The 24974-nt window shown below is 43.4% G+C and overlaps 1 protein-coding gene across 1 annotated transcript in view; it reads left to right on the top strand.

Annotated features, from left to right (window-relative positions):
* Window positions 1-5022: 5022 nt before the first annotated feature.
* The window catches only part of MALT1 (MALT1 paracaspase), a 56822-nt gene continuing 36870 nt past the window's right edge, over window positions 5023-24974 (top strand). The window contains exons 1-3 of the mRNA XM_021686226.1: window positions 5023-5297; window positions 13408-13574; window positions 24536-24657. Of these exons, the coding sequence (XP_021541901.1) occupies window positions 5023-5297; window positions 13408-13574; window positions 24536-24657 (564 nt within the window). The remainder of the gene's footprint in view (window positions 5298-13407; window positions 13575-24535; window positions 24658-24974) is intronic.

Here is a 24974-nt window from a genome sequence, read left to right as displayed (position 1 = left end):
ATTTAACTTTTTGATGAACTGCCATGCCCTCATGTGATTTTTTTTTTTTAAGATTTATTTATTTTAGGGCGCCTGGGTGGCTCAGTTGGTTAAGCGACTGCCTTCGGCTCAGGTCATGATCCTGGAGTCCCTGGATCGAGTCCCGCATCGGGCTCCCTGCTCGGCAGGGAGTCTGCTTCTCCCTCTGACCCTCCTCCCTCTCATGCTCTCTGTATCTCATTCTCTCTGTCTCAAATAAATAAATAAAATCTTTTAAAAAAAAAAAAAAAAAAAAAAAGATTTATTTATTTTAGGGGTGCCTGGGTGGCTCAGTTGGTTAAGCGACTGCCCTCGGCTCAGGTCATGATCCTGGAGTCCCGGGATCGAGTTCTGCATCAGGCTCCCTGCTCAGGGGGAGTCTGCTTCTCCCTCTGACCCTCCCCCCCTCATGCTCTCTCTCTCTCTCTCTCTCTCTCAAATAAATAAATAATCTTTAGAAAAAATATTTATTTTAGAGAGAGAAAGAGAGCACAAGAGTGGGGGGGGGAAGGGCAGAGGGAAAAGGAGAGAATCTCAAGCAGACTCCCTGCTGAGCGTGGAGCTTGAAGCAGGGCTTAATCTCATGACCCTGGGATCAGGACTTGAGCCGAAATCAAGAGTAGGATGCCTGGGACCCTGGTTGAGCAGGTTGAGCCACCCAGACGCCTCACCCTCATGTGATTCTTAAGTAAAGCCAAAGATGAGGAACACTGGTGTTTTTCCTACATCCTAAGAGAGTACTAATTGGTAGTTGGTAAACATTATTGAGTGACTTCCTTCATTAATTGTATTGCAGTCCAATGCAGTTGTTTTTGTCACAAAGTCTGAACACTACTGGGTGGATGAACAGTACTCTTTTGAAAACCCCAACAAAGCGTCTCATGGCCATGAGAAATAGTACCTCAATTGCAGTTCCCACCTTCAGCTGAAATGTGTCCCCAGTGATTTGTTAGTAATGATCATTTAAGTATCAGAGTTTCTGAGTGATCTGCTTTGTAGATAATAAATTAGACCTGATTCAAGACTTTTCCTATCACAATGCCATATCTATCATGATACATAAAATTATTTCTATCATCATACCAGTGCTCAGATATATATATATTTTTTTAAGATTTTATTTACGGGGCGCCTGGGTGGCTCAGTTGGTTAAGCGACTGCCTTCGGCTCAGGTCATGATCCTGGAGTCCTGGGATCGAGTCCCGCATCGGGCTCTCTGCTCGGCAGGGAGTCTGCTTCTCCCTCTGACCCTCCTCCCTCTCATGCTCTCTGTCTCTCATTCTCTCTCTCTCAAATAAATAAATAAAATCTTTAAAAAAAAAAAAGATTTTATTTACTTGACAGAGAGAGACAGCGAGAGCAGGAACACAAGCAGGGGGGCTGGGAGAGGGAGAAGCAGGCTTCCCGCAGAGCAGGGAAGGACCCTGGGATCACAACCTGAGCCAAAGGCAGACACTTAACGACTGAGCCACTCAGGCGCCCCTCAGCTATATTTTCTTGAATCAGAAGGAAAGGGGATGAAAGCGATGTGACTGCGTTGCACATGAATGTCTTCCATCTCAAAAAGCACTGCTAAACTACCCATTGATAGTCTCATGGGAGTTCAAGGGCAAAGGGATGAATAGGTGGTGCACAGAGGATTTTTTAGGGCAGTGAAGATACCATCCATATAATACAATAATGGTGGATACATGTTAGTATACATTTGTCTGAACCCACAGAATGTACCACACCAAAAGTGAACCCTAATGTAAACTATGGACTTGGGGTGGATATGTGTCAGTGGAGGTTCATCAGCTGTAACAAGTGTACCACTCTGCTGCAGGATGTTGATAATGGGGGAGGTTGCATGTGTGGGAGCAGAGGGTATATGAGAAATCTCTGTATCTTCCCCTCAATTTTGCCGTGAGTCTAAAATTGTGCCCTCCCCCAAAAAAGCCTTAATAAAAACTATCCTTTAACAGTATTTGGCACAGAATTTGGCACAAGGTAGGCATCAGTAAATATTTGTTAATGATCAAATGAATGAATGAATGAATTTAGACAAGTAAATGTAGTTTGCTATGGATGATTCATTATGATGGAAAAGTATGGAATACTATTACAACACTTAGTTACTATTCCAAAGGTGAAATCAAAGTGGGAAAGTGCCCCTAATCTTTTGGGAGATGGCAGCAAGAAGGGGCTGCAGTGGATGTGGAGAACCTTGAATCTGAGGGTGCACTGAGTGGCCTCAACACAGAGCTGAGTCAGAGGACGTGAAAGGTGCTGGTATGGAATAAGGATGAAAGACAAGGGGTACCACTTAAGTCACAAGACTCCTGCTTCCTTCCTCTCTATTGTATACCAATCCCAGGACCTGCAGGTTTTCTCCTGCCCTGGGCCTTTGAAAACCTGTCCAGATATGAAATAACATGTTGTTCTGGCTTTTTTAGTTAAAGTACCATCTAGAGTCAAATTGTGTAAAGGAAGAGAAATCTATGAGTCAGTTTCCCGATTTGTATTTTGAAGATTACATCAATGGATTTCCATAAAAAGAAACCACAAGCTTCTTGCAGACTGTCTGGATTCACAAAGACCTATGCCTCTTTCAACTAATGAGGAAGAACTCCCAAGTACATCATCTAACGATATGCATGAAATTTTAAGGTGCATTTAAAAGCCAGATCTCCACTCTCAATTTTTCTCTTGTGTATAATTTAATGGTTGGTATAGGAAAGGAAAGCTGAATTCTTGTTTATTATTTTGTCCCCAAAATTAATGTGGCCATTTTGAGAGTACTAATATACCCTGCATCTACTTCTCCCAGACACTTTTTATATGTATACATTATTATCTCTCATTTAATTCTCATAATATCATTTGAAGCGGTACTATTATCTTCTGCTTTTTACAGATGTAGAAGTTGAAGCTGAGAAGTTAAGTAACTTGCCTCAAGTCATGTCTCTAATAAGAGGCAGCATCAAAATTCAAATTCAGGGCTAATTCTAAAGGTCATAATTTTCCCTATTAAACCATTATGCCCCTTAAGAGAACCACAGGGGGTGAAATTACATAATAAAGATATTAATATTTGATTAGGAGGAAAAAAAGACCAATCATAAAATGTAATGTCAGTCCATGGTAGAGGTTGGAGGGTGGTGGGTGGGGTGATTGAATAGGTTATAAAACTGCAAGGGTAGGAGGCACCTGGCTGTCTCAGTCGGTAGAGCATGAGACTCTTGATCTGAGGTCATGAGTTCAAGCCCCACGCTGGGGGTAGAGCCTACTTAAAAAAAATAAAATAAAATTGCAAGGTGGGAAATAGGGCCCAGACTAGAGTGAAGTGAGGGAGGCAGTCCTCCTGGCAGGAGAGGAGAAGCTGAAGAGGAGATGGGAGGAGATGGACACAGTTAGTATCTAGCTGAGCTGTATTGGACAAAGATCAAATTGGGAAGGATTCTTCCAGAGTAAATAAGACAGATGTGCATTTTAACCCCTAGGCACTTATGAGAAGCTGCATACGCAACACCTTGCACATAGCAGACTTAGAAAAAAGAAGTCTGTTGAATCTCAATTTTAAAAGACCAGTCAACTAATAAAGACTAGACCAATAAAAACTAGAAGACTTGATTCCCATAATTGGCACACGCAGCTAATAGACTCTCCTATATGTTCAATGACTAAGAACAAAACAGGAAGGCACCAGAAGTAATTGGGAAAGGGTTACCAAGTCAAACAGTATGAAACAAGCTTTTACATTTCTAAGGAGAAAAGCTAGCATTTGTTATCTACTATGTGACAAGCAGAGTTACATGCTTTACTTACATCAACTCCCTTAATTCTGGTAACAACTCTATACAGACTACTGTATTTTCAATCCCATTTTAACAGACGAGGCAGAGAATTAAGTAACTTATTCAAGGTCATAAAACTAGAGTCCAGCAGATCTTTCTGGATCTAAAGGTCGTGCACTTAGCCATTATAGTGCATTCTGAACTCTGCACTTACCCCGGATGAAAAAGTATAGTGATTGCTTGTGCTAGAATGTGATGGGAGAATGTACGGAGCAACTATCTCGCCAGAAGTTAGGGAGAATTTGAGTGCCCAAATTGCTACAGAAAATCCTGTTGTCCTGTGTGATGAAAAAGCTAATGGCACCGGAAAATGGGAAAGGAAGCCTTGTGTCTGAGAGTACCTGGCTGGTCACATTCCGTAAGTTGCTTGCTTTTGTCCCAAACTACTCTCTAGTTTTCAATGGGTGGCAGTCTGACTCGAAAGAAACCAGGCAATTCCTGCTAAAAACAATCATTTCCATGATCTGCCGCCCAGTTAAAAAAAAAAGTCTAGGCACAGATTTCGAGCAAATTTCCATTAGGTATCTGATGTCTAGGAACCACTTCCCTTAGCAATGCCATACACGTCAAACCCTAAAACGAGGAAGCCTCGGCTGAGGTTGCCCGACGCGGGAGCCGGCACACGCAAGTCACTGAGTCAGCTGAGCGCGGCGGGGGGCCGGCGATGGAGAGCCGCGAGCTCCCGTCTCCGGCGTGAGGCAATCCTCCTCCCACGGTCTCGGGAAGCCCCGACGCCGCAGGCTTCCTAGCCGAAGTGGAGCCGCCCGGGTGTAGCTCCTGCACCGCTTCCTCCCCCAGCGGCAACCACCCGACCCTTCCTGCTCAGCCAGACTCCACCTCCCCAGCTCCGCAGCGCGCGCCTCCGCGACCGGGCGGCTGCGGCGGCGGCGGCGGGGGAAGGCGAAGGAAACGCGCGGCCGCGCGCACGCGCGCAGGAGGGCGGCCCCGCCACAGGCCCCGCCCCGCCCCAGGCCCCGCCCCCTCGGCGCAGCGGGCACGGCCCGCCGGCCCGGCTCCCCCGGGCAAACCTGTGTCGGCTGGGCGGGGAGCGGAGCTTCCTCTTCAGAGTGCGGTACGGCAGAGCCGGCTTTGTCCTTCCGCCCCTGCCTCCGCGGCGCCGGGGCGAGCGAGGGGGCGAGCGGAAGGTGCGCTGGAGCCGAGGCTCGCGATGCGCCCGGGGGGAGCAGCACAAGTCGCAGGGTCGCCGGCGTCGGACGGGTCGCTGTGCGGGGAGCTGCTGCAGGCCCCGCCGCCCCCGGCCTTGCAGCCGTCTCCGGCCGCGCCCTCGGGGCCGCCGCTCCCCGTTTCGTTCGGCGCGACCCTCAACCGCCTTCCGGAGCCGCTGCTGCGGAGACTCAGCGGGAGCCTGGACCGAGCGCCCGAGGGCCGGGGCTGGAGGAGGCTGGCCGAGGTGGCGGGGAGTCGGGGTCGCCTCCGGCTCAGGTGAGGGGCGGGGGCGAGCGGGCACCCGGGTGGGAGGACCGACGCTCCGGCGGCTGGAGTGGTGCGGGGGCCGCTGCGGTGAAAGGCGCGCGGAGGGGGAGCTCGGTCGGGAAAGCGTGGGAATGCCAGAGATCCGAGGTTGGACCCTCCTCCCCGTGAGCTGAAAGGGAGAAGTGGGGGGCGACCCGGAAGGATCTGGAGGGAAGGCAAGCTGTCTGGAAACCACTAGGACAGGGCAGTCATTCCAAAGGACCTAGCGTATAAAAGAACGGGATGTGGGCACAGACCGGGAAGACCTAAGGAAGGCGAAGTGCAGGTAAAGAGATAATGAAAGCGAAGGGCTTGGGTGCAGGATTTCATGGCAGTTTTTATATAGGAGAGGATCATCATGGGAAAGGCTGATACTAAAACTACCATCTTCTTCCATCAAACCAACTTACCAGGTTCTCTTGACTTCACCGTGAGCACTGAGCTCGAAGTAAAACTATTTTCCTCTTCCCAGGATAGGAACTGCGAACTATTGGTCTCGGTACTTCACACTGTGAAGAATTATTGAGGACCCCAGAGAGTTTTTAATGTGGGTTCGATGTATTACACACATATATTTACCCTATTAAAAATTAAAACTAAGAAACGTTAAAAATTTTATTTTAAAAGAATAGCCTGTTACATGTTAACAGAAATTACATGTTTTTGTGGAAAAACAAACTTTTCCAAAACAAAAAAAAATTAGAAAAGTGGCATTGTTTTACATTTTGAAGATCTCTTCTATGTCTTGTCTTTATTGCAGAGAACTGGCCTCTTTTACGTGCTTCTGCATTCGGTCTGTTGCACTATCCCAGATCATGTAACACTGGTTACTCCACAATGTACGCTTACTCAGAGAGTGAATGAAAACGCTAAATAACATCTCAGTGTTACTGTGAAAAATCATTTTGACCTTGCAGATCCCGTGACAGGGTCTCAGGAACTGCACTAGGGGTGCCCAGACCACACTTAGAACCATTCCTTTATACCGTTGTTAGGTCCGCCTGGGAATCCCTTAGAAGTTTTTTTTTTTTAACTTCTCATATGACTAAACTTTGCCTTGGACTATAATTATTTGTACACTTTCTTATAAACTTGAGAAGAGGAGGCATCAGTTAAGATTCTGTGTGTTATGCATAGAACCTATCTTAGACACTATAAATACTTTTGAGAGGGGAGCCATTCATTCACAATTATGTTTATTGAGTGCCTATTATGAGTGGGAAGTTCCAGAAGATAAAAAGATGACAAATATTTAGTTCCTATTCACAAGGACCTCTCTAGTAATGGATTGTTATTCTGGGACATTTACAGATAACATGTTAAATGCCGTGTTGGGTGTGAATAATAATAACAATGGGTTGTTACCATTTATTGAGCACTTAGTATATACCGATGCACTAAATATTTACACGCATTATCTACTTTAGCCCTCACAACAACCTCGAGTTTCAGAGTTTGGGGTTAAACCAGGGTCATTATGATTTAAGGTTCTTTGGCCACAGAGAGGAGTAATGATGTGAGGTTGGGATTAAGAAGTGGTAAACTTGCAAAATTGAGCAGACAGATGGCACAATTTTCTGTTCCAGGAAAAAACGTGTTTCTCTTAGGGAAAGGGGGCTGTGCAAAGAAAATCCAAAATACTATTACACTAGGTCTGTAGATTTCTGAATTTCTAGACTTAATAGTGTAAAAAGTTGTCTTCTTTGGGATCAGATCATCAGATCTGTGATTGGTTAGTTTGTGATTAGTACACTAGTTAGGGAAGGCTCTGGACTTTCCTGAGGAGGGCCTGGGAGTGAGGGCTCCTAATTTGACAGTGGAGGAAAGAGAAGAAAGGAAGGCCCTGCCACTGAAGAAGCATGGCTGAAGTAGTGGATACCTGACATCAGGTGTTCTGTGTTCCTCCCCAAGCCTTCAGTCAGGTTTTGCCGGAGGCTACAGAATGGTTCGTTTGGCAAACTAACAGAAAAGTCTGAGGCCACATCTCTGGGGAAGGTAGTATAGAGAGAAGGCCAGTCGCCTCGTGGGCAACAAAGGGCATGCATTCATGGAATCTGGCAAATTCCAGGGTGGGAAGTCTGAAAAGAAATAGATGGGATTTCACCAGTCTTCCAGGATGGTGAAGATTAGCTCAGAATAGGTGAGTGGCGGTGGGAGTGGGGGCACCCCTGCAGGTTAGAAAATTGGGGAATATTAAAGTCATATACCTACTGAAATCGGAATTAAACTGGCATAACAAAAGGTTAGCACTGGGAGCTTAGGGGCTGGAGAGTGACATCTGAGTGGGGGCAAGGTAAGCTGGTGATGCTTACTCTCTGTAAGACAAAAAAGCTATTTCAGAATAATTTCATACTGGTGCTAGAAGAGCATCTAGGATAGCAGAAAGTCCCAGAGGTATTTTTCTCTAGTGTCAGACCGAGGAACTGAAGTGGGAGGGTCCAAGTGGACAACAGTTCCCATGAGGTGGTGGACTTTTTTCCCTAAAATCTTCCAAGGTTGCCTATTGTTTCTTACACTTTTTTCTGACTCTATACATGTTTCCTCAAATAGATGAGAATTTGATGAAGAAACCCCAAGAGTCCATCCTGAACTGTCCATCAGGGATTAGGAGTAATTGTAAATGTCTTCATACGATTATGGGTGACTCAGAATCAGTCCTGGCTTCCAGTTTAGTTCCCCACAACCGTGCGCACACGGGAGTGCCCTAAATACAAACTCAGCCCTAATGCCATTCCAGACCGCCCTGATATTGAACAGCCTTTGCTGTCAATGCAGACAAATGCAGGTTCTGAGGGTCTTGCCCACCACACCCTGAAGGTGACAGCTTTCAGGAGGCCCTGACACTGCCTGGACTCCATAGGAAGGGGGCTTTGGGACTCGGACCAAGGAGAGCCATCACTGCGTACCTGCTGTACAGAACGTGCTCTGTAGCTGCAGACTTCTGCCCTCCTGCAGTTTATGATAAGAATGAGAACGTGTACAAAGCTGAAACAAAGGATCTCCTCCTGCCTCTGTCTCTCCGGTCTGTTTCTTCGGTGTCTGAAATTTGGAGTGCCGTAGGATCCAGGCTTTGTGTCTATCTACATGTCTTCACCCAGTCCCCTTCTCGGTGTATCCTTAAGTCTCAGGACTATACATACTTAGGTGGATTCCTCTTAGTTTGTATCCTCAGTCCGTATCTTTGCTTTGAACCCCCTGGATCCGTTCCTGTAGATGCCAATTTGCCATCTCCTCATGAAGGACTAAGATATCTTGAGCGTAGCATGTCCAGAATTTAGCGTGTCTTCCCCCACAGACCTGTTTTTCATTCAGTTTTCTTTATCTCAGGAAATGGCAACTGCACCCCTCCAATTGCTCAGGCCCCAAACTTCAAAATTATTCCTGACTCCACTTTTATACACCGCGTCCGTTTTATCAGCGATCCGCATCTGCTGTGCCTTCAGTGTGCATCCAGAATCCCACCTCCGCTGCCCCAGCCCTGGGCCAGCCACTGCCCTCTCTCACCTGGATCATTCCAGTAGCCGCCTAACTTCTCCTCCCGCTTTGCCTCTGCCCCCAAGCTATTCTCAGCAGAGCAGTGAGAATTTATACTCTTTTGAAACGTCCAGTCAGGTCTTACCTTTCCTCTGCTCAAAACCCTTTAATTGCTTTTCTGTTTCAGGATAAAAACACTAGTTAGCCACCAGTCATCTCTTGGACTCCATTATCTTCCTCCCTTTCTGTGCTTTCTGCACATTTGCTCTCTTGCTTTTGGCTTGAACACAGGAGGGTCTTTGTACTTGCTCTTTTCCTCAGTCTGAGATAGTCTTCACAGGTGAACTGCATGACTTTACCTCTTGAAGTGTTTACTTACAAGTCACCTCCTTCAGTGAGGTCTTTTCTGATCACATTATTTAAAATTACCCCATACATCTGCTCCAGCATTACTTAGCCCCCTGCTTTGCTTTTCTCCAGAGCACTTACGACCATTGGATGGACACACACACACACACACACACACACACACACACACACACACACACACACACACACACACACACACACACACACACACACACACACACACACACACACACACCCCACCCCCCCCGTTTGTCTGCCTCTGCGTGCATATGTATATTTATATCTTGTAGAAAAATCCAGGATGATAGGGAATTTTGTTTGCTGCAGTATCCTAAATACCTAGGAAAGATAGTTGGCCTATTTTAGATGATTAACAAGTAGTTGCTGAATTAATGAATAGAGATTTCAAAGAGTAAATGTTCCAAGAGAAGCAAAAGAACCTAAAAGCAGTGCCATGGTTTGTACCCTAAGGGATGTATGATGTGTTCTATTTGATTATATATTTTTTGAAGTGATTATATATATGTATGAAGTGAAGAGAAATACAAATATATTTTCTTAAAAGCAAAGCCCATTTTTTTCGGTAATAGTCTTTTAACTTAAATGAGAAATTCCAAATTAGGCCTGGTAGAAACCACTTCAAAGCACAGTCTTACAGGAATGTAACTAAAAAAGGAAAGAAAGAGGCTGGGTATTGAGAAGCATCATCTGAGCTGAAAGCCAGTGCCCGGGCGGAAAATCAGTAAAAAAGGAAAGGAGATACAGAATCATGTTTTTCTCCTGTGCCTCTTGTATTGGAAAATTTTGTCTACTTCATCTCGACCTCTTTCTTCATTTGAAGAAAGAAGTCAAATTGTTTTTCGCTTTTTTCTATATCAGTATAAACATCAAAGCATCACTTGGTTGCATTTGGTGAGATGGCTTCTGAATTTTATGTACCAGAGTCCGACCACCTTTCTAAATCATAAAAAAAAGAAATTATATTTAGCATACAACATCCTTGTTTTTATAGATCTCATATTCTAATTATCTAAAAGAATGGTAATCCTTCTATTGTCTCTAATACTGGTTTCTTGACCTGGGTGTTACAGGGACTAACAGAAGAAAATTTTACAGAGTAGAGGAGTGGCGGGCATCTGCAGCTTTCATTCTTGCTGTCTTCATAGTCACCATTATCTCAGAGGAGAAAGGACGCTTTAACACTAAGAAATAGGAAAGACCATCTCAGAGAAAAAGGCAGTCTTATTGTCCTTGTTTTTATCATTTTACCTTGGGCTTCAAATTGTGCTGCCACTAGTCTACCATCCAGCATTTGGGAACAGTTGACCTATATTATGATTCACATTTAACAAAAATAGAGTATTGAATATACGCATTTAACTGAGACACTTAGAAGGAACACCTAGTGAGTATAGAGACAGGAGGCCTTGAAGGACATGATCAGGTTACCAAACTAGTAACTACTCAAAAACATTTTTAAGGAAAAGGGAAAACAGTTTCAGAAATCAGCATAATTAAGAAACTATTGTTCTTTTAATATCCCATATTTTTATTGTATAATAAGAACTCACTTTTATTGAGTGCTTATTATTCGCCAAGCACTGTGCTAAGTACTTCTAGCATGGATTATCTAATTTAATTCTAACAATCCTATGAGATAGATGATACTAGTATTGAAATTATTTTGGTTGGATACATTTTTTTTCCTAAAATTAAGAGATTACCAACTTCACCACAGAATTATAAATCTTGAGTGACCATGATATAAATGCTATGGTAGCCTTTTAATAAAACTGATCAAAAGGAATGTGGATTAAGTGCCTGGGTGGCTCAGTCTGTTAAACGTCCGACTCTTGATTTTGAGATTGAGCCCCGTGTTGGACTCTGCATTGAGCATGGAGCCTACTTAAGATTCTCTCTCTATCCCTCTCCCCCCTCCCGCCTCTCTCTCTCTCTCTCTCTCTAAAAAAGGAAAAGAATGTTCCAAGTCCTATGAAAACTTGCTCACCTTGCATCTGGCACAGCTGTGATACCATTATGTCTGACCCTTTCCATCTATCCAGTCCTCCAGCCTTTTTAGTTATGATTGAAATTCATGCAGTAATCATTCAGTTATGAATAATTAATATGGGCAAGACAGATTTTAGGTATTGAGGGGTTAAAAATACAGGGTTTCTGTTTTCAAGGAGTACTGTGATCTAGTTAGGTAGAGAAGACATCCCTATGAAAGAAAAGCTCATAGTTTTATTTATTTTTTTTTTTAAAGCTTTTATTTATTTGACAGAGAAAGAGACAGCCAGAGAGGGAACACAAGCAGGGGCGAGCAGGAGAGGTAGAAGCAGGCTTCCCGCTGAGCAGGGAGCCCGATGCGGGGCTCGATCCCAGGACCCTGGGATCATGACCTGAGCCAAAGGCAGACGCTTATCAACTGAGCCACCCAGGCGCCCCGAAAAGCTCATGGTTTTAAGGCAAAATTGTGTCAACTGAGACATAGAGAACACGGGTCTGCAAACAATGATCCCTGAGCCAAATTTGGGACACTGCCCCTGTTTTTGCAGTTTTATGGGCTAAGATTGGTTTTCATATTTAAAAAATTTTAAGACAAAACAAAAGACAAGAAAGAAGAACATGCAGTAGACTATATGGCCCATAAAGCCTAAAATATTTTCCTTCTGGCACTTTACAGAAATTTGTCAACCTTTAATATGTAGGATAAGTGCCATCAGGAGACTATGTCTAACGTGTGTTTGGGGGACTTGTGTGGTCTGGGTGAACCTCACAGAGAAGCTAAAGTTTATATAGGACTACAAATTGGAAAGAAAGGGAGAGGTCGCCGCAAAGGTGTGTGACGTGCGAATTCTACAGTATATCATGAAGATTATCTAAAGACTTTGGTTGGCCTTTGTTACTGGTTATGTCTCTTTGGGAAGATTTTTTTTTTATGTTAATCACCATACATTACATCATCTTTTGGAAGATTTTTGGGGGTTTTCTGTTGTTTTGATTGTTTGGTTTAACTTTTATTGTTTTTCTTCTCTTGAATGTTTTATACTTGTGCTTTCCCTTTCTATGAAATGGTTGAAGGCCATACTCCTTGCCCCATTATTTATGGCCTTCTGTAGTCTGATCTTACCTGTCTTTCTAACCTTGTACATGCCTACTGAACATAATAACACTGAAAAGGAAATTTGTTATGTATGTTAAATAGTGATAATAAAAAAAAATAGTTTGAACAAAAGGTCAGTGAGACAGAAAGTAGATTCTTTGGAGCAGAAGTCAGCCAACTTTTTCTATAAAGAGCTAAATAGTCCACATGTTCAGCTTTGCAGACCAACGACTCAACTCTGCTGTTCTAACAGGAAAGCAGCCATCCCCCTTTGCAAACGTGTATGTGAACGAGCGTGGCTGTGTTCCAGCAAAACTGTTTACAAAATCAGGTGACTGGGTGGGTTTGGCCCACAGACCAGCGTTTGTCTTGCCCCTGTGTTAGGGTATTTCTAGGTACTTAGAAGTACTTTGAATGTCACTAATAGTCTTTTAAAAATTGTTGAAAAAATGAGCACACGTAGTAAAAAGTCCGACAGTACAAAAGGGTTTATAGTGAAAAGTTGAATCGTCCAGCTGAGCTCTGCTGCTCCGGCCCCCCCTCTGTAGGAAAATCGCTACTAGTTTCTTGGCTATCTTTTCAAAGTTAACTCCGTACATATAAGAACAAACACATACTCTTACTAATAAAAACGGTATCATGCAAACAAACACTGTTCTGTATCTTTATGAATACATATGTAGGCACACTACTTTACTAATAAAAAATATTGTAAAGTTTTTTCATTTTTCAAGATATCTCGAAGATCTATGCCTCTTTTTGGGGTCATATTATGCTTAATAAAAGCAGAAGAACAAGTAGAGAAATGTATCTGATCTTCCTAATCCACAGTCCCAAATTAAAGGTAAAAATTTTGATCAACATCAAAGCCAAAATTCTTTCACATCCTGTTTCGGGATTTCTCTCATCTTCTGATTTAGTAGTCTTGGGAGCTGAGTTGGAGAAGGGCATAAAGAGGAATTCCCTATGATGGCAGAGGAGGAAAGGACAGTAGCACTCATAATGGAAATAACTTTTCACCACTCAGCGACTCACGGTTTATCCCTACAACACCTGCAATCATGCCAAACATAGAGCAGGCATATCATGTTGGAGAAAACTGTTGACTTGACTTAAATCTGTTGTTTGCAGTTGCCTGGACTTGGAGCAGTGCTCTCTTAAGGTCTTGGAGCCTGAAGGAAGTCCAAGCTTATGTTTACTGAAGCTGTTGGGTGAGAAAGGTTGTACAGTCACGGAACTGAGTGACTTCCTGCAAACTATGGAGCACACAGAGGTTCTTCTGCTTCTAAGCCCCCCAGGTAGGTTCTTCTCTGAGGTCTGTTCTCCAGGAGTTCGTGGAGACAAACGTAGAGGAAAATATCTCATTTGCCAATGAATTGTATTAAATATTTTTGGAAAATGTAAACATATGGAGACTCATTTTTCCCTCCAGGTTGAGACTAAGGAACACATAAAAAGCAAATACAATGCATAAACACTGATTGGATTGTGGTTCAAAAACATCAACTGTAGGGTCCCTGGGTGGCTCAGTTAGGCATCTGCCTTCGGCTCAGGTCATGGTCCCAGGGTCCTGGGATTGAGTCCCACATCGGGCTCCCTGCTTGGCAGGAAGCCTGCTTCTCCCTCTCCCACTCCCCCTGCTTGTGTTCCCTCGCTCACTGTGTCTGTCTCTGTCAAATAAATTTTAAAAAGTATTAAAAAAAAAATCAACTATAGAAGACATTTTGGAGACAAGTAAAGCCATTTGAATTTAACATGTGTATTAGGTATTAGGGAATTATCGTGTGATAATGGTGGTGTAGTCTGTAGAAGAATGTCTTTATTCCAAGGAGATGCATGCTAAAGTATTTAGGGGATGGGGCGCCTGGCTGGCTCAGTGGGAGAGCATGCAACTCTGATCTCAGGGTCGTGAGTTCAAGCCCCACGTTGGATGTGGAACCTACTTTAAAAAAAAAAAAAAAGGTAAAGTATTTAGGGGTAAGAGTCTTTTTTTTTTAAGAATTTATTTATTTGAGAGAGAGAAAGCAGGATAGAGAGCATGAAGGGGCATGGGAGGGGGAGGGGCAAAGGGAGAGGGAGAAGCAGACTCCCTGCCAGGCAGGGAGCCCGACGTGGGGCTCGATCCCAGGACCTCGGGATCATGACCTGAGCCGAAGGCAGACACCTTAACCAACTGAGCCACCCAGGCGCCCCTAGGGGTAGGATTTCTATAACTCACGTTGAAATAGTGCAGCCAAGGCTCAGTCAGTAGAGCCTGTGATTCTTGATTTTGGGGTTGTGAGTTTGAACCCCATATTGGGGGTAGAGTTTACTTTGAACTGAAGAAAGGGAGGAAGGGAGGAATAGTGCAGCCAAACATTTATTAATATGTATGTATTATTTGTATGTATACAAATGAGATCAAGCAAATATGGTAGATATTTACTGTGTAAGTATTTCACCAACATGATGCTTTTGAAATGTGGATTGATTCAACCATGATTTTTTTTCTGAATATACCAATATTGAGTGAGATTTCTCACTTGCAAGGTCAATTGTGAAGAATGGGAAACAGCCCCTTGTCTGCACAGCTACAGATAAAGTTGGTCCCCTGCAGCAGTGTCAGGCAGGAGAGACCATGTGATCGGAGTCACGTGATGACAGCAGCACTGCAGACCTCCCTTCTCGGGTCCAGTTCACCATTATAGGTTCCACCAGAAGCAGAGAAGCCAGTCGAGGTTGGGAGGGCCATGGTCTAAGGACTCATGCTCTCTATGTTACATGGTTTTGATGTATGTAGTTTTTATTATATAACCAGCCTATTTGTGATCATATTTTGAAGTTAACATGAGAAAGCTAAAATTATAATTCAGATCTTATTTTTGTCAGTTCTGGGTTTCGGGAATCTTCTAACTGAAAAGCCTTGAAGCAGGCTGGGCTTCAAGAGAGGCTGAGGACAGCCCTGTTTTCAAAGAATTGGTTTGTTTTCATCTTTGCCCCTCCTTTCTTGTTACTGGCTTCCTTCCAAGAGTGACTTTCTGCATAGTTGCAAGATCTCTACTGACTTGCATTCATCTTTGTCCCAGCAAAAATCATAAGATTCACTCTAGTTAACTAATTTTGATGACATGCCTGTCCCTACACCTGTCACTGTGGCAAGGGAGATGGAATGTACCCATTTGCTGGCTTAGAGCCAGGAAGGGAGTTGGGTTGAGTCAGCTTTCCAGAAACCACATAGGATACTAAACAAAAGTGGGCCTGTTGGGGGTGCCTGGGTGGCTCAGTCGGTTAAGCGACTGCCTTCGGCTCAGGTCATGATCCTGGAGTCCCGGGATCGAGTCCCGCATCGGGCTCCCTGCTCGGCAGGGGGTCTGCTTCTCCCTCTGACCCTCTTCCCTCTCGTGCTCTCTGTCTCTCATTCTCTCTCTCGCAAATAAATAAATAAAATCGTTAACAAAAAAAAAAGTGCGCCTGTTGGAAGGAGAAAGGGCATAACAGATGCTAGGGAGGTAACCAGAGTCCACTACAAAGGAAAAGGACCCTAGATTACAAGTCAGGAAACTTGGACTCTCAGATCATCCTCTGCCTCCCAAGGCCTAAGGTGATGATAAAATAGGTGCCTCCTTTGGGTTACATGTTGCATTGGATGCTTGACATCTGTTTCTCAGTGCCTCTTCATACCAAGAGGTCTGGGGTAGGAGTAACTACGTCTAGATGACATTGTTGTTTGTCACCAATCAGTGAACTTCTTCATAAGGTGACATTTGTTAACTTTTATATCCCCAGTGCCTTGAATATTACCCAGGAGTTGTGACGATTGAAATCTGCCAGTTGGGGCACTGAGTTAGCTACTAAGTTCTCATACTTCCTAGAATACCATACCAGGGCCTCTGAAAACTTAAGAAACCTCTCCAGGAAGTGAATATAACTTGTATATCTCATTATCTTTTTTCAGTAATTACACTAATCACTGTGACTGTTGGTTGCCAAGTCTATAAAATGAGAGTAAGTGTTCTCTACCTGGCAGAGTTGGAGGAGTTACATGAATGCCATGTGGAATGGTCTCTAGGCAGCCACAGAGGTTTCCCGTCTCCTGATCTGTGGTGGGTTCACTGGCCTCAGATCTTGGGCTTCCACGTTTTCAGTTTCCCATGCATGACACTGGGCTTTCCTGAAATTGAGTCACATGTTTGTTTATGTGTAACGATCTGCCTGAAATTTTTGACAATATTTTAATTTTTGACAAACCAGCAGTGAATACAGAGCCAACCTAATAAACATCAGTAATCTAATCCCTTCACAGATCCATTTCTGCTCTTTGTGTTTTTCTCCACATAGTAGGATTAGCACTTTACCATCAGTGTTCCCCATATAGATCATTCTGGTACTTGGCCTACCAGCTTTTTCAGAGTTATCCCCTAGGACTTCCTTGCATTTGAGGAGAGACCAGGAAAAGGAAAGCAGTTTCTATGTTAACATTTCTACATTAACACTTATTCACTATTTCTGTGAAGTTTTATCTCATATTAGCTGTAAAAAGTGTCCATTGGGAATCAGTTTCTTGAATATTAAGTATTCATTTTTGAGGACATATTTTAGGATCTGTAAAGCTCAGTAATTTCAGGAAGAGGTAATTTACTGTTAGCTTTCTATGTGCATTTTATGTGAATAATCTAAAACTCACTGTATTTGCAGATATTAGAATAAAGAAGTATAAGAATTACAGAGAAAATTTTAATTTTTAATAAGGATATTGAGAATAAGAACTATTGTACTTAAGAAGGTAAGCCCTGATAGAATCAACTTTATTTAAGACTTTACTCATTCATTCAATAAAAACTTACAGGTTTCTAGTACCTTTGCTGTTCCAGACGTTGCACTTGGTACTATGATTCAAAGATGACTAGAACCAAAATTCTCGCCTAGGAAAGGTTCGTAGTCTAACAGGAAAGACAAACCTGTAAATGATCACATCCAACACAATCGTAAACACAAGTAGAACAAGTCTTATCTGATCTTTGGGTTTTCCTTTTCAGTGTATTCCTGTATCTTGGTGAAAATACAATATAGAAATATTTAATGTTGGGACGCCTGGGTGGCTCAGTTCGTTAAGCATCTGCCTTCAGCTCAGGTCATGATCTCAGGGTCCTGTGATTGAGCCCCATGTCAGGCTCCCTGCTCAGCGGCGAGTCTGCTTCTCCCCCTCCCTCTGCCTCTCCCCCTGCTTGTGTTCTCTCTGTCTCTCTTTCAAATAAATAAATAAATCTTAAAAAAAAAAAAAGAAATATTCTTATGTTTTCTCTCTTTTTTTGTAGTAAGACAGTTTCATAGGAGGACATTAGTTCTTATTCCACAGAAAATCCAGTGACTTTTCTCTCATTGTCTCTATAGAGGTCTGCTTTTGGTGAGGGCGGTGAGTTCTGTCAAAGATGCTGTGAGCCTCTGAACAGACCTTTCAGACCTAAATGCAGGAAGAAGAGGAAACTTTAGATTTATTTTAGTTTTATTTTGCCCCATTCCATTCTGGTTGTTTGTGGGCTGACAGCCAGAGATAGCCATGGGAGATGGCTATAATAAGGAGTTTCTCTGTTTTTCTAGATGGCTATAATAAGGAGTTTCTCTGTTTTTCTGAGAAACTGAGTTTCTTTTATGTATTTGTTTTGGTAGCCCAGCAATAGCTGGGGCAGCATTCCCCTGCCTCTAACTAGAACGATTCCCTTGATTAGGAGCCAGCCTCCGTGGTCCCTCACTTAGGATGGGATCTAAGCTGAGGGTAACTCATCCCTAAATTCTTGCTCTCCGTGGGCTTTGACACTTAATATATTTTCTGAAGGAGCCCCATAGGATTGAGCTTCTGCTTTCTCTCTAATTGGGCTTTCTCACAGCACATGGATGGCTAGCTGCTCCCCATGCCCATTTCCCAGCACTGATTGTTTCCATATTTTATTCTTTTGGTCATTCCAGTGGGAATTGGAGGGGAGTGGGAGCATTAAATGACTGTGCTGAAATTGTTTGAACCAGAAGTCTGTAATGATTTTTTAGACCTTTATTTTCTCATTAAAGGATCAAAACTCCTGATCCCAAAGCAACTGACGTTGGCATCTCTGTCCCTCGCAAATGTCATTGAGCCTAGATGTGCAGTTCAAGATGTTCCTGTTTCTTTTTCTTTTTTTAAGTGAAAATATTTTGAGTGATTATAGGCTCCATCAGTTAGGGTAGTTATGCAGATCACAAAATGACCCTGACCTGAACTCAGTGTCATTTCTATCATGCTAGGAAATTTCTGGGTTATTCAGGAACTTGGTGATGACTTACTCTCCCAGTTGCCTCTTTGACCTGTGGACTGCAATTTTTTGTCCTTGCCAAATTAAAAAACACTCATATTAGATCCTCTTTTATAAAGGACTTTTCTTGTTGTGTGAGTGACGAAATTTCTGAAAGGAAAATACCAAGAAGTGGAAGAGGCAATGATGGTATGGACGGGAATAAGGACAAAGGAGGAGGAGAGCGATAGAAAGGGAGTCGTGACGTCTGAAAGAATGTATGTCTGCATTGAGGTGTTCAGGGTCCCTGGGCAATATGGAAGCATACGGGGTATGATGAGGAAACTGGGTTTAGCCACAAGAGGTGCAAATGTAAACTGACTTGTAGGAAGGGCGTACATGGACATGCTTTGGGTGTGTTGAGGGGAGACTGTTGGAGGGAGAGAAATGGTATTTATTCTGGGACAGGATGAGGCACTTTTCAATGATAGCTTAGAAATTTTCAGAATAACTCTGAGGAAGAGTTTAAGATAGAAACTGATGGAAGGAAATTTTTGGTTTGCAGCCTCTAAAAACAGATGCATTGTCATGTATACAATAGACCTGTTCCTGGAACAGCTGTTTGTAAGTTGTATCAATATTTAAATGCATCCATGAGGCGCCTTGGTGGCTCAGTCGGTTAAGCTGCTGCCTTTGGCTCAGGTCATAATCCCAGGGTCCTGAGATCAAGCCCCACGTCGGGCTCCCTGCTCAGTGGGAAGTGTGCTTCTCCCTCTTCCTCTGTTGCTCCCCCTGCTTGTGCTCTCTCGCTCGCACTCTCTCAAATAAATAAAATCTTTAAAAAAAAAATTTTTTTTAAAGCATCCTGAGAGAGGGTAACTTAAAGGGAAGCTATGGTGAATCCTTCTGTCAAGTCAAGAGTCACCCTAACTTACTGTTTTGAAATTCCAGCAGGTTTTTAGTTTTATTGCTCAGTATCATGAATCTGTGATCTGCATAGGTGTGTGTTGAATGAACAATCCTCATGTTCCATCGTACCTAGTTCACATTCTCCCCGATTTACAGGAAATCAAATAACCTCTTTGACTTCTTTGCAGATGTTATCTGAAAATACGCTTGTTTGCCAGGAAACTGTGCATTTACCCTTTAAAATAGAACTTTCATTTGTATGCCTTGGTACACCCTCCATAGCTCTGTGCCATCTTCTTTCCTTACCTTTGTTTCAGCACCTTCTGACTGGTGGGCGCCCCGCGAGGGTGGTTACAGGTTGACCATGGTTCCCTGCCGCACAACACTATGTGGGAGGAAGGAAATTTGTGTGGTTAAGGCATGGGAGGTATTGCGACTTCTTGTCTTTACTACTCACCAAGGGCGGTTTCCAAATCACATTGTGCCTTTCAATTCTCAGTCTTTGAAGCATTAAGTAATAAATACATGTATTTATTTGCTTGCTTATTGAAGACTAGACTATTGAAATGGATGGTCTAGGACAGATGTGTAAACTGAGCTTGAACGTACATTAGAAAGCATATAGTCTTATCTCCCACACAAAAGAAGGACACCTTTTAGGATATCCTGGCCCTATGGGCCCTATGTCCATTAAAGTTACTCATTTCTTTGTAAGACATTCTAGGGAGAAAGCTTTTTTAATTTCCATTACTCTTGTCTCTGTATAATAGGAGAGAATGTTTGCCATGGTCAGTTTATAAGCACTGCCATGGTGCAAGACACTGCACTCTGCTTGGCATTTTCCCTTCAGTAAGAGAGGCTCATGTGGCAAAAGATCAGCTTGGGAGGGACATTAAGAATTGCTGGGGGGGGGTGCCTGGGTGGCTCAGTTGGTTGAGCGACTGCCTTCGGCTCAGGTCATGATCCTGGAGTCCCTGGATCGAGTCCCGCATCGGGCTCCCTGCTCGTCAGGGAGCCTGCTTCTGCCTCTGACCCTCCCCCCTCTCATGTGCTCTCTCTCTCTCTCATTCCCTCTGTCTCAAATAAATAAATAAAATCTTAAAAAAAAAAAAAAAAAGAATTTCTGGGGGGGTGCCTGGCTGGCTGAGTTGGTGGAGCGTGTGACTTTTTTTTTTTTTTTTACGTTTTATTTATTTGAAAGAGAGCGAGAGAACAAGAGCAGGGGCGGGGGAGTGGGAATCAGAGGGAGAGGGAGAAGCAGACTCTCCACTGAGCAGGGCGCCCAATGTGGGGCTCGATCCCAGGACCCTGGGATCATGACTGAGCCAAAGGCAGACGCTTAACTGACTCAGTCTCCCAGGCATCCCAAGCGTGTGACTCTTGATCCCAGAGTTGTGAGTTCAAACCCCATGTTGGGCACAGAGATTATTTAGAAATAAAATCTCTAAAAAAAAAAAAAATCACTGGAAAATGATAACTATATGAGGTGATAGGTGTATTAATTAAGTCAACAGTGGTAATCACTTCACAATGTATATGTATATTAAATTATCACATGGTAACGCTATAAATGTATAGAACTTTCGTTTGTCGAGCATACTTCCATAAAGGTGGAGGGTGGGGGAATCACTGGATTAACAAAAGCAGGGGGATTTTATTTTTTATTTATTTATTTATTTATTTTTTTAATGTTTTATTTATTTATTCATGAGAGTCAGAGAGAGAGAGAGAGGCAGAGGCAGAGGGAGAAGCAGGCTCCCCGCCTAGCAGGGAGCCCGATGCGGGACTCGATCCCAGGACCCTGGGATCATGACCTGAGCTGAAGGCAGACGCTTAACCATCTGAGCCACCCAGGCGCCCAAGCAGGGGGATTTTAAAGCCCAAGAAAACCTAGGTTTGTATTTTGGTTCTGCTGTTTTTACAATGGGAAAAAAATTGGTCTCAGAAAGGTTAAATAGTTTACTCAAGGTAATTTGGGTGATCTTTTGCAAACTACTTCATTTTCTTCACTGTAACATAGATCTAACTAATATCTAACTCATCTGGTTATTTTGAAGGTTAGAGATCAAAACACTGGGCACATATAAAGCAGTCAGTAAATTGCTATCATAGTAGTTTTATTATGGTGATGATACACAGTCATCCAACAAATACATGCGGAACACTCACTGTGTCACCATATGCCAGGCACTGTTCTGGGTGTCGGGTAAACTGGTGACTAAGACAAACAAGGTCCTTGTTCTCATGAAGCTTCTGTTTTAGTAGGTGAGACAGACAAGAAAACACAGGGATTTCAGGTGGTTAGTGCAGTGAAGACCACAGAGTGGGGTGAATGTAATCGAGAAGTGGGGGTGGGGGTTAGCTAGTTTAGAGACTTTCCCAGAGAAGCTAGAGACCTAGATTATGAGAAAGAAAGAGTCTGCCGTGAAATAGTAGGGGGTTGGAGGGGAAATCCAGCAGAAGACTAGTAAGTAAAAAGGTAGAAAATAGCTTGGCTTCCGAAAAGAGGACCAGTGTGGCTGGAGCAAGGAGGACGGGAGGGGACAAGGTTAGAGAGGTCAGTTTGTATAAGACCTTGTGACCACAATAAGGAATGTAGACTTTATTCGAAGTACAATAGGTCAGTCGAGGGTTTTAATCAGAGGAGTGGTATGGACTAATTTATGTTTTTTTAATTTTATTTAGAGAGAAAGAGGGGAGGGGAGAGGGAGAGAAAGAATCTCAAGCAGATTCCCCACTGAGCGTGGAACCCATGGTGGGGCTCGATCTCACCACCCTGAGGTCATGACCTGAGACAAAATCATAAGTCGGACGCTCAACCAACTGAGCCACCCAGGCGCCCCTGGATTAATTTATGTTTTAAAAAGACAGTTGGGCTGCCAGTCGGAAGCAGGGAAACCAGTTTGCAGGCTGTAACATGGTTTCGTCACAGCTGATGGTGGCTTGGGTTAAGATCATGGCATTGAAGATGTGTGGAGACGGGGAAAAGCGGAACTGGCAGGGCTTGCAGAGAAGTTACATGTGGAGAATGAGGAAGAAAAGAGGGATTCCGGGGGGGCACTCCTAAGTTTTTGCCCTGAGTAACTGGATGCATGGGGACAGGCTGAGTTGGCAAGACAGTGGGGTCTCATGCAGGAGTAGATTTTGTTTCGGAGGAATTTGGGACACGTTAAGTTGGAGATGGCTAGAAGACAGCCACATTTTAAAGCCCATTTAGCCACAGATCCTCTTTTTCAGATTTATATTTGTTCCCTTCTTCTGTTGTTACAACTTTTTTTCTTTCTTACCACACGTAAACTTTGGAAATCAGAATCTTGGTATCTTGAAGTTGTGACGTGTCTCTCATGGCCAAAGAATGGCATTGGAGCCTTAAATGCAGTGCTGTGAATTTGCCGGCCAAAGTGAGAGTGCTCATCCCATTTTCCGTCTTTACCACGTCCTTGGCAACACATAGTATAGGTTCCCGAAGAACTGTTACGTCTGCCATACTGTGCTCACTTGGCGTCAACGTACTGTGCGCACTTGGCGTCAACGTACTGTGCTCACTTGGCGTCAACGTACTGTGCTCACTTGGCGTCAACGTAAAGAACTAATGAATAGGAAAGTTCTCCCTTGGCAAAAGTTTTAAATTCTTTTTTGAGAGGCTCTACTCTCTTTACTAAAGATTTTCTAGGGTTTCTCCAGACCCTCAAATGTAATAGGTAGGCAATAAGTATTTATTTATTTTGGATTTTGGTTTTACTTGGTATCTTTCTGGAATGGTTTTCACATACCTGTTTTACCTTATATACTGTTTTTATCCTGGAAAGGTTAGTATCTTGGATGTACTACGAGTGCTATTATTGGACTAACTCCTCTTCAATTTAATCTTGTTTTATTCCTTTGGATTGGTGGCTTATAGAAGAAAAAGATACTGTTATGAGATCATATTCAGGATAGATGAAGAAAGAAAATAAAACTAGGTGCAGGGAGTTACATTTTACAAGTTTTAATGATCTTTTCTTCTTCCTTCCTGGAAGGCAGCTAACCCAGTTTTATGTATTATAATCTTGGCAAACGTAGAATTTCCTAACTTTGGTTTCTTTTGTGTCCGTTATCTGTTGCCGCATAACAAATTACCCCAAAACCCAAAGCTTAATACAACAACCATTTTTTACTCCACATGGTTTCTGAGGATAGGAACCTGGAAATGGCTTAGCTGGGTGGTTTTGGCTCCGGTTTTGGCCTCTGATGAGGTGAGGGTCAAGCCGTTGGGGCAGGGCTGCAGCTGTCTAGGGTTCAACTGGGGTTGAACTGTCCTCTTCTCGGGTGGTTCTCTTACATGAAAGTTTCTTTCCTTATCACTTGGGCCTCCCACAGGGCTGCCTGAGCATCCCCATGATGTGGCAGCAGGCTTCCCCAGAGGGAGTAAGTGAAAGGGAGACGGCTGGGGGGGCTGGAGGGGGGTGGGGGGGCGGCGGGGAGGTAGTTCCATAATTGACTTAGGATTTTCTTTAAAGCTGTCCCAAGCTTTGATGCTGAGAGTCATTTCTCAGATGAGAAGTATCACATGTGTCGGATTTATATCCTGCTGTTCTCTTTCTGTGCCTTTCTGCGTACAGAGTGATTTTCATTTTAATGCTAAATCATAGCACTGAAATAAATGTGTCTTGAAGACCTTTTCAGTGGCCACCGCTTGCAGCAGTGCCCCTAAGTCAGTGGGAGTGCCAGCCACATGAGCGTTTACTACCGAGTTTTGGAAGAGTTGGCACTGAGACCTGCATCATGCCTGCTGTCTAGCAGACATCTATTGTAAGGTGCATCCTGATTTCAGAGGGGTTAGGACATGAAAAAAATACTTCTAAGAATTGAAGAAAGATGGCAAACAGTTTTCTCCCCCAGCCATGGGAAGTACAGTAAATGAAAGTCTTCTGTGGATGAGTTTCTTTCCTCTTGGTTTTACAAAGCCTGGAACTCACAGAGGCATAATCTGGCAGGGAGGGAGATATGAATGGGCAGTTTACAGCTAGGATGAATATACAGGTTATTTCCAAAATACGTTTTGGTTTCAGAAATGTAAACAAGGAAAACCTCTCTTCCATGACTGACTTTTTTTTTTTTTTTTTAAGGCATAAAGATCACTGTCAACCCAGAGTCAAAGGCAGTCTTGGCCGGACAGTTTGTGAAACTGTGTTGCCGGGCAACTGGACATCCCTTTGTACAATATCAATGGTTTAAAATGAATAAAGAGGTAACTTTTTTAAGTATTTTACTTCCCTTATCATAAAAAGAGAGAATGATAGCAAATTATTTAGCATCATTATCCTCAGTGTGTTTTTTGGAACTTTGATCTGATAGACATGGCTGTGTTATTACTGAAGTAGTCAATAATCATTATTTTGGTAAGACGGTTCCAAAAGTTGTCTTACAAAAAAATGGTAAATGGGGCACCTGGTTGGCTCAGTTGGTTAAACATCTGCCTTTGGCTCAGGTCGTGGTCTCAGGATCCTGGCATCGGGCTCCATGCTCAGCAGGGAGTCTGCTTCTCCTTCACCCTCTCTCCGTCCC

The sequence above is a fragment of the Neomonachus schauinslandi genome, chromosome 14 (assembly GCF_002201575.2).
Source record: "Neomonachus schauinslandi chromosome 14, ASM220157v2, whole genome shotgun sequence".
NCBI classification, from domain to species: Eukaryota; Metazoa; Chordata; class Mammalia; order Carnivora; family Phocidae; genus Neomonachus; species Neomonachus schauinslandi.
The sequence above is the reverse complement of the archived record's forward strand: the minus strand, read 5'-3'. Positions and strand labels throughout refer to the sequence as shown.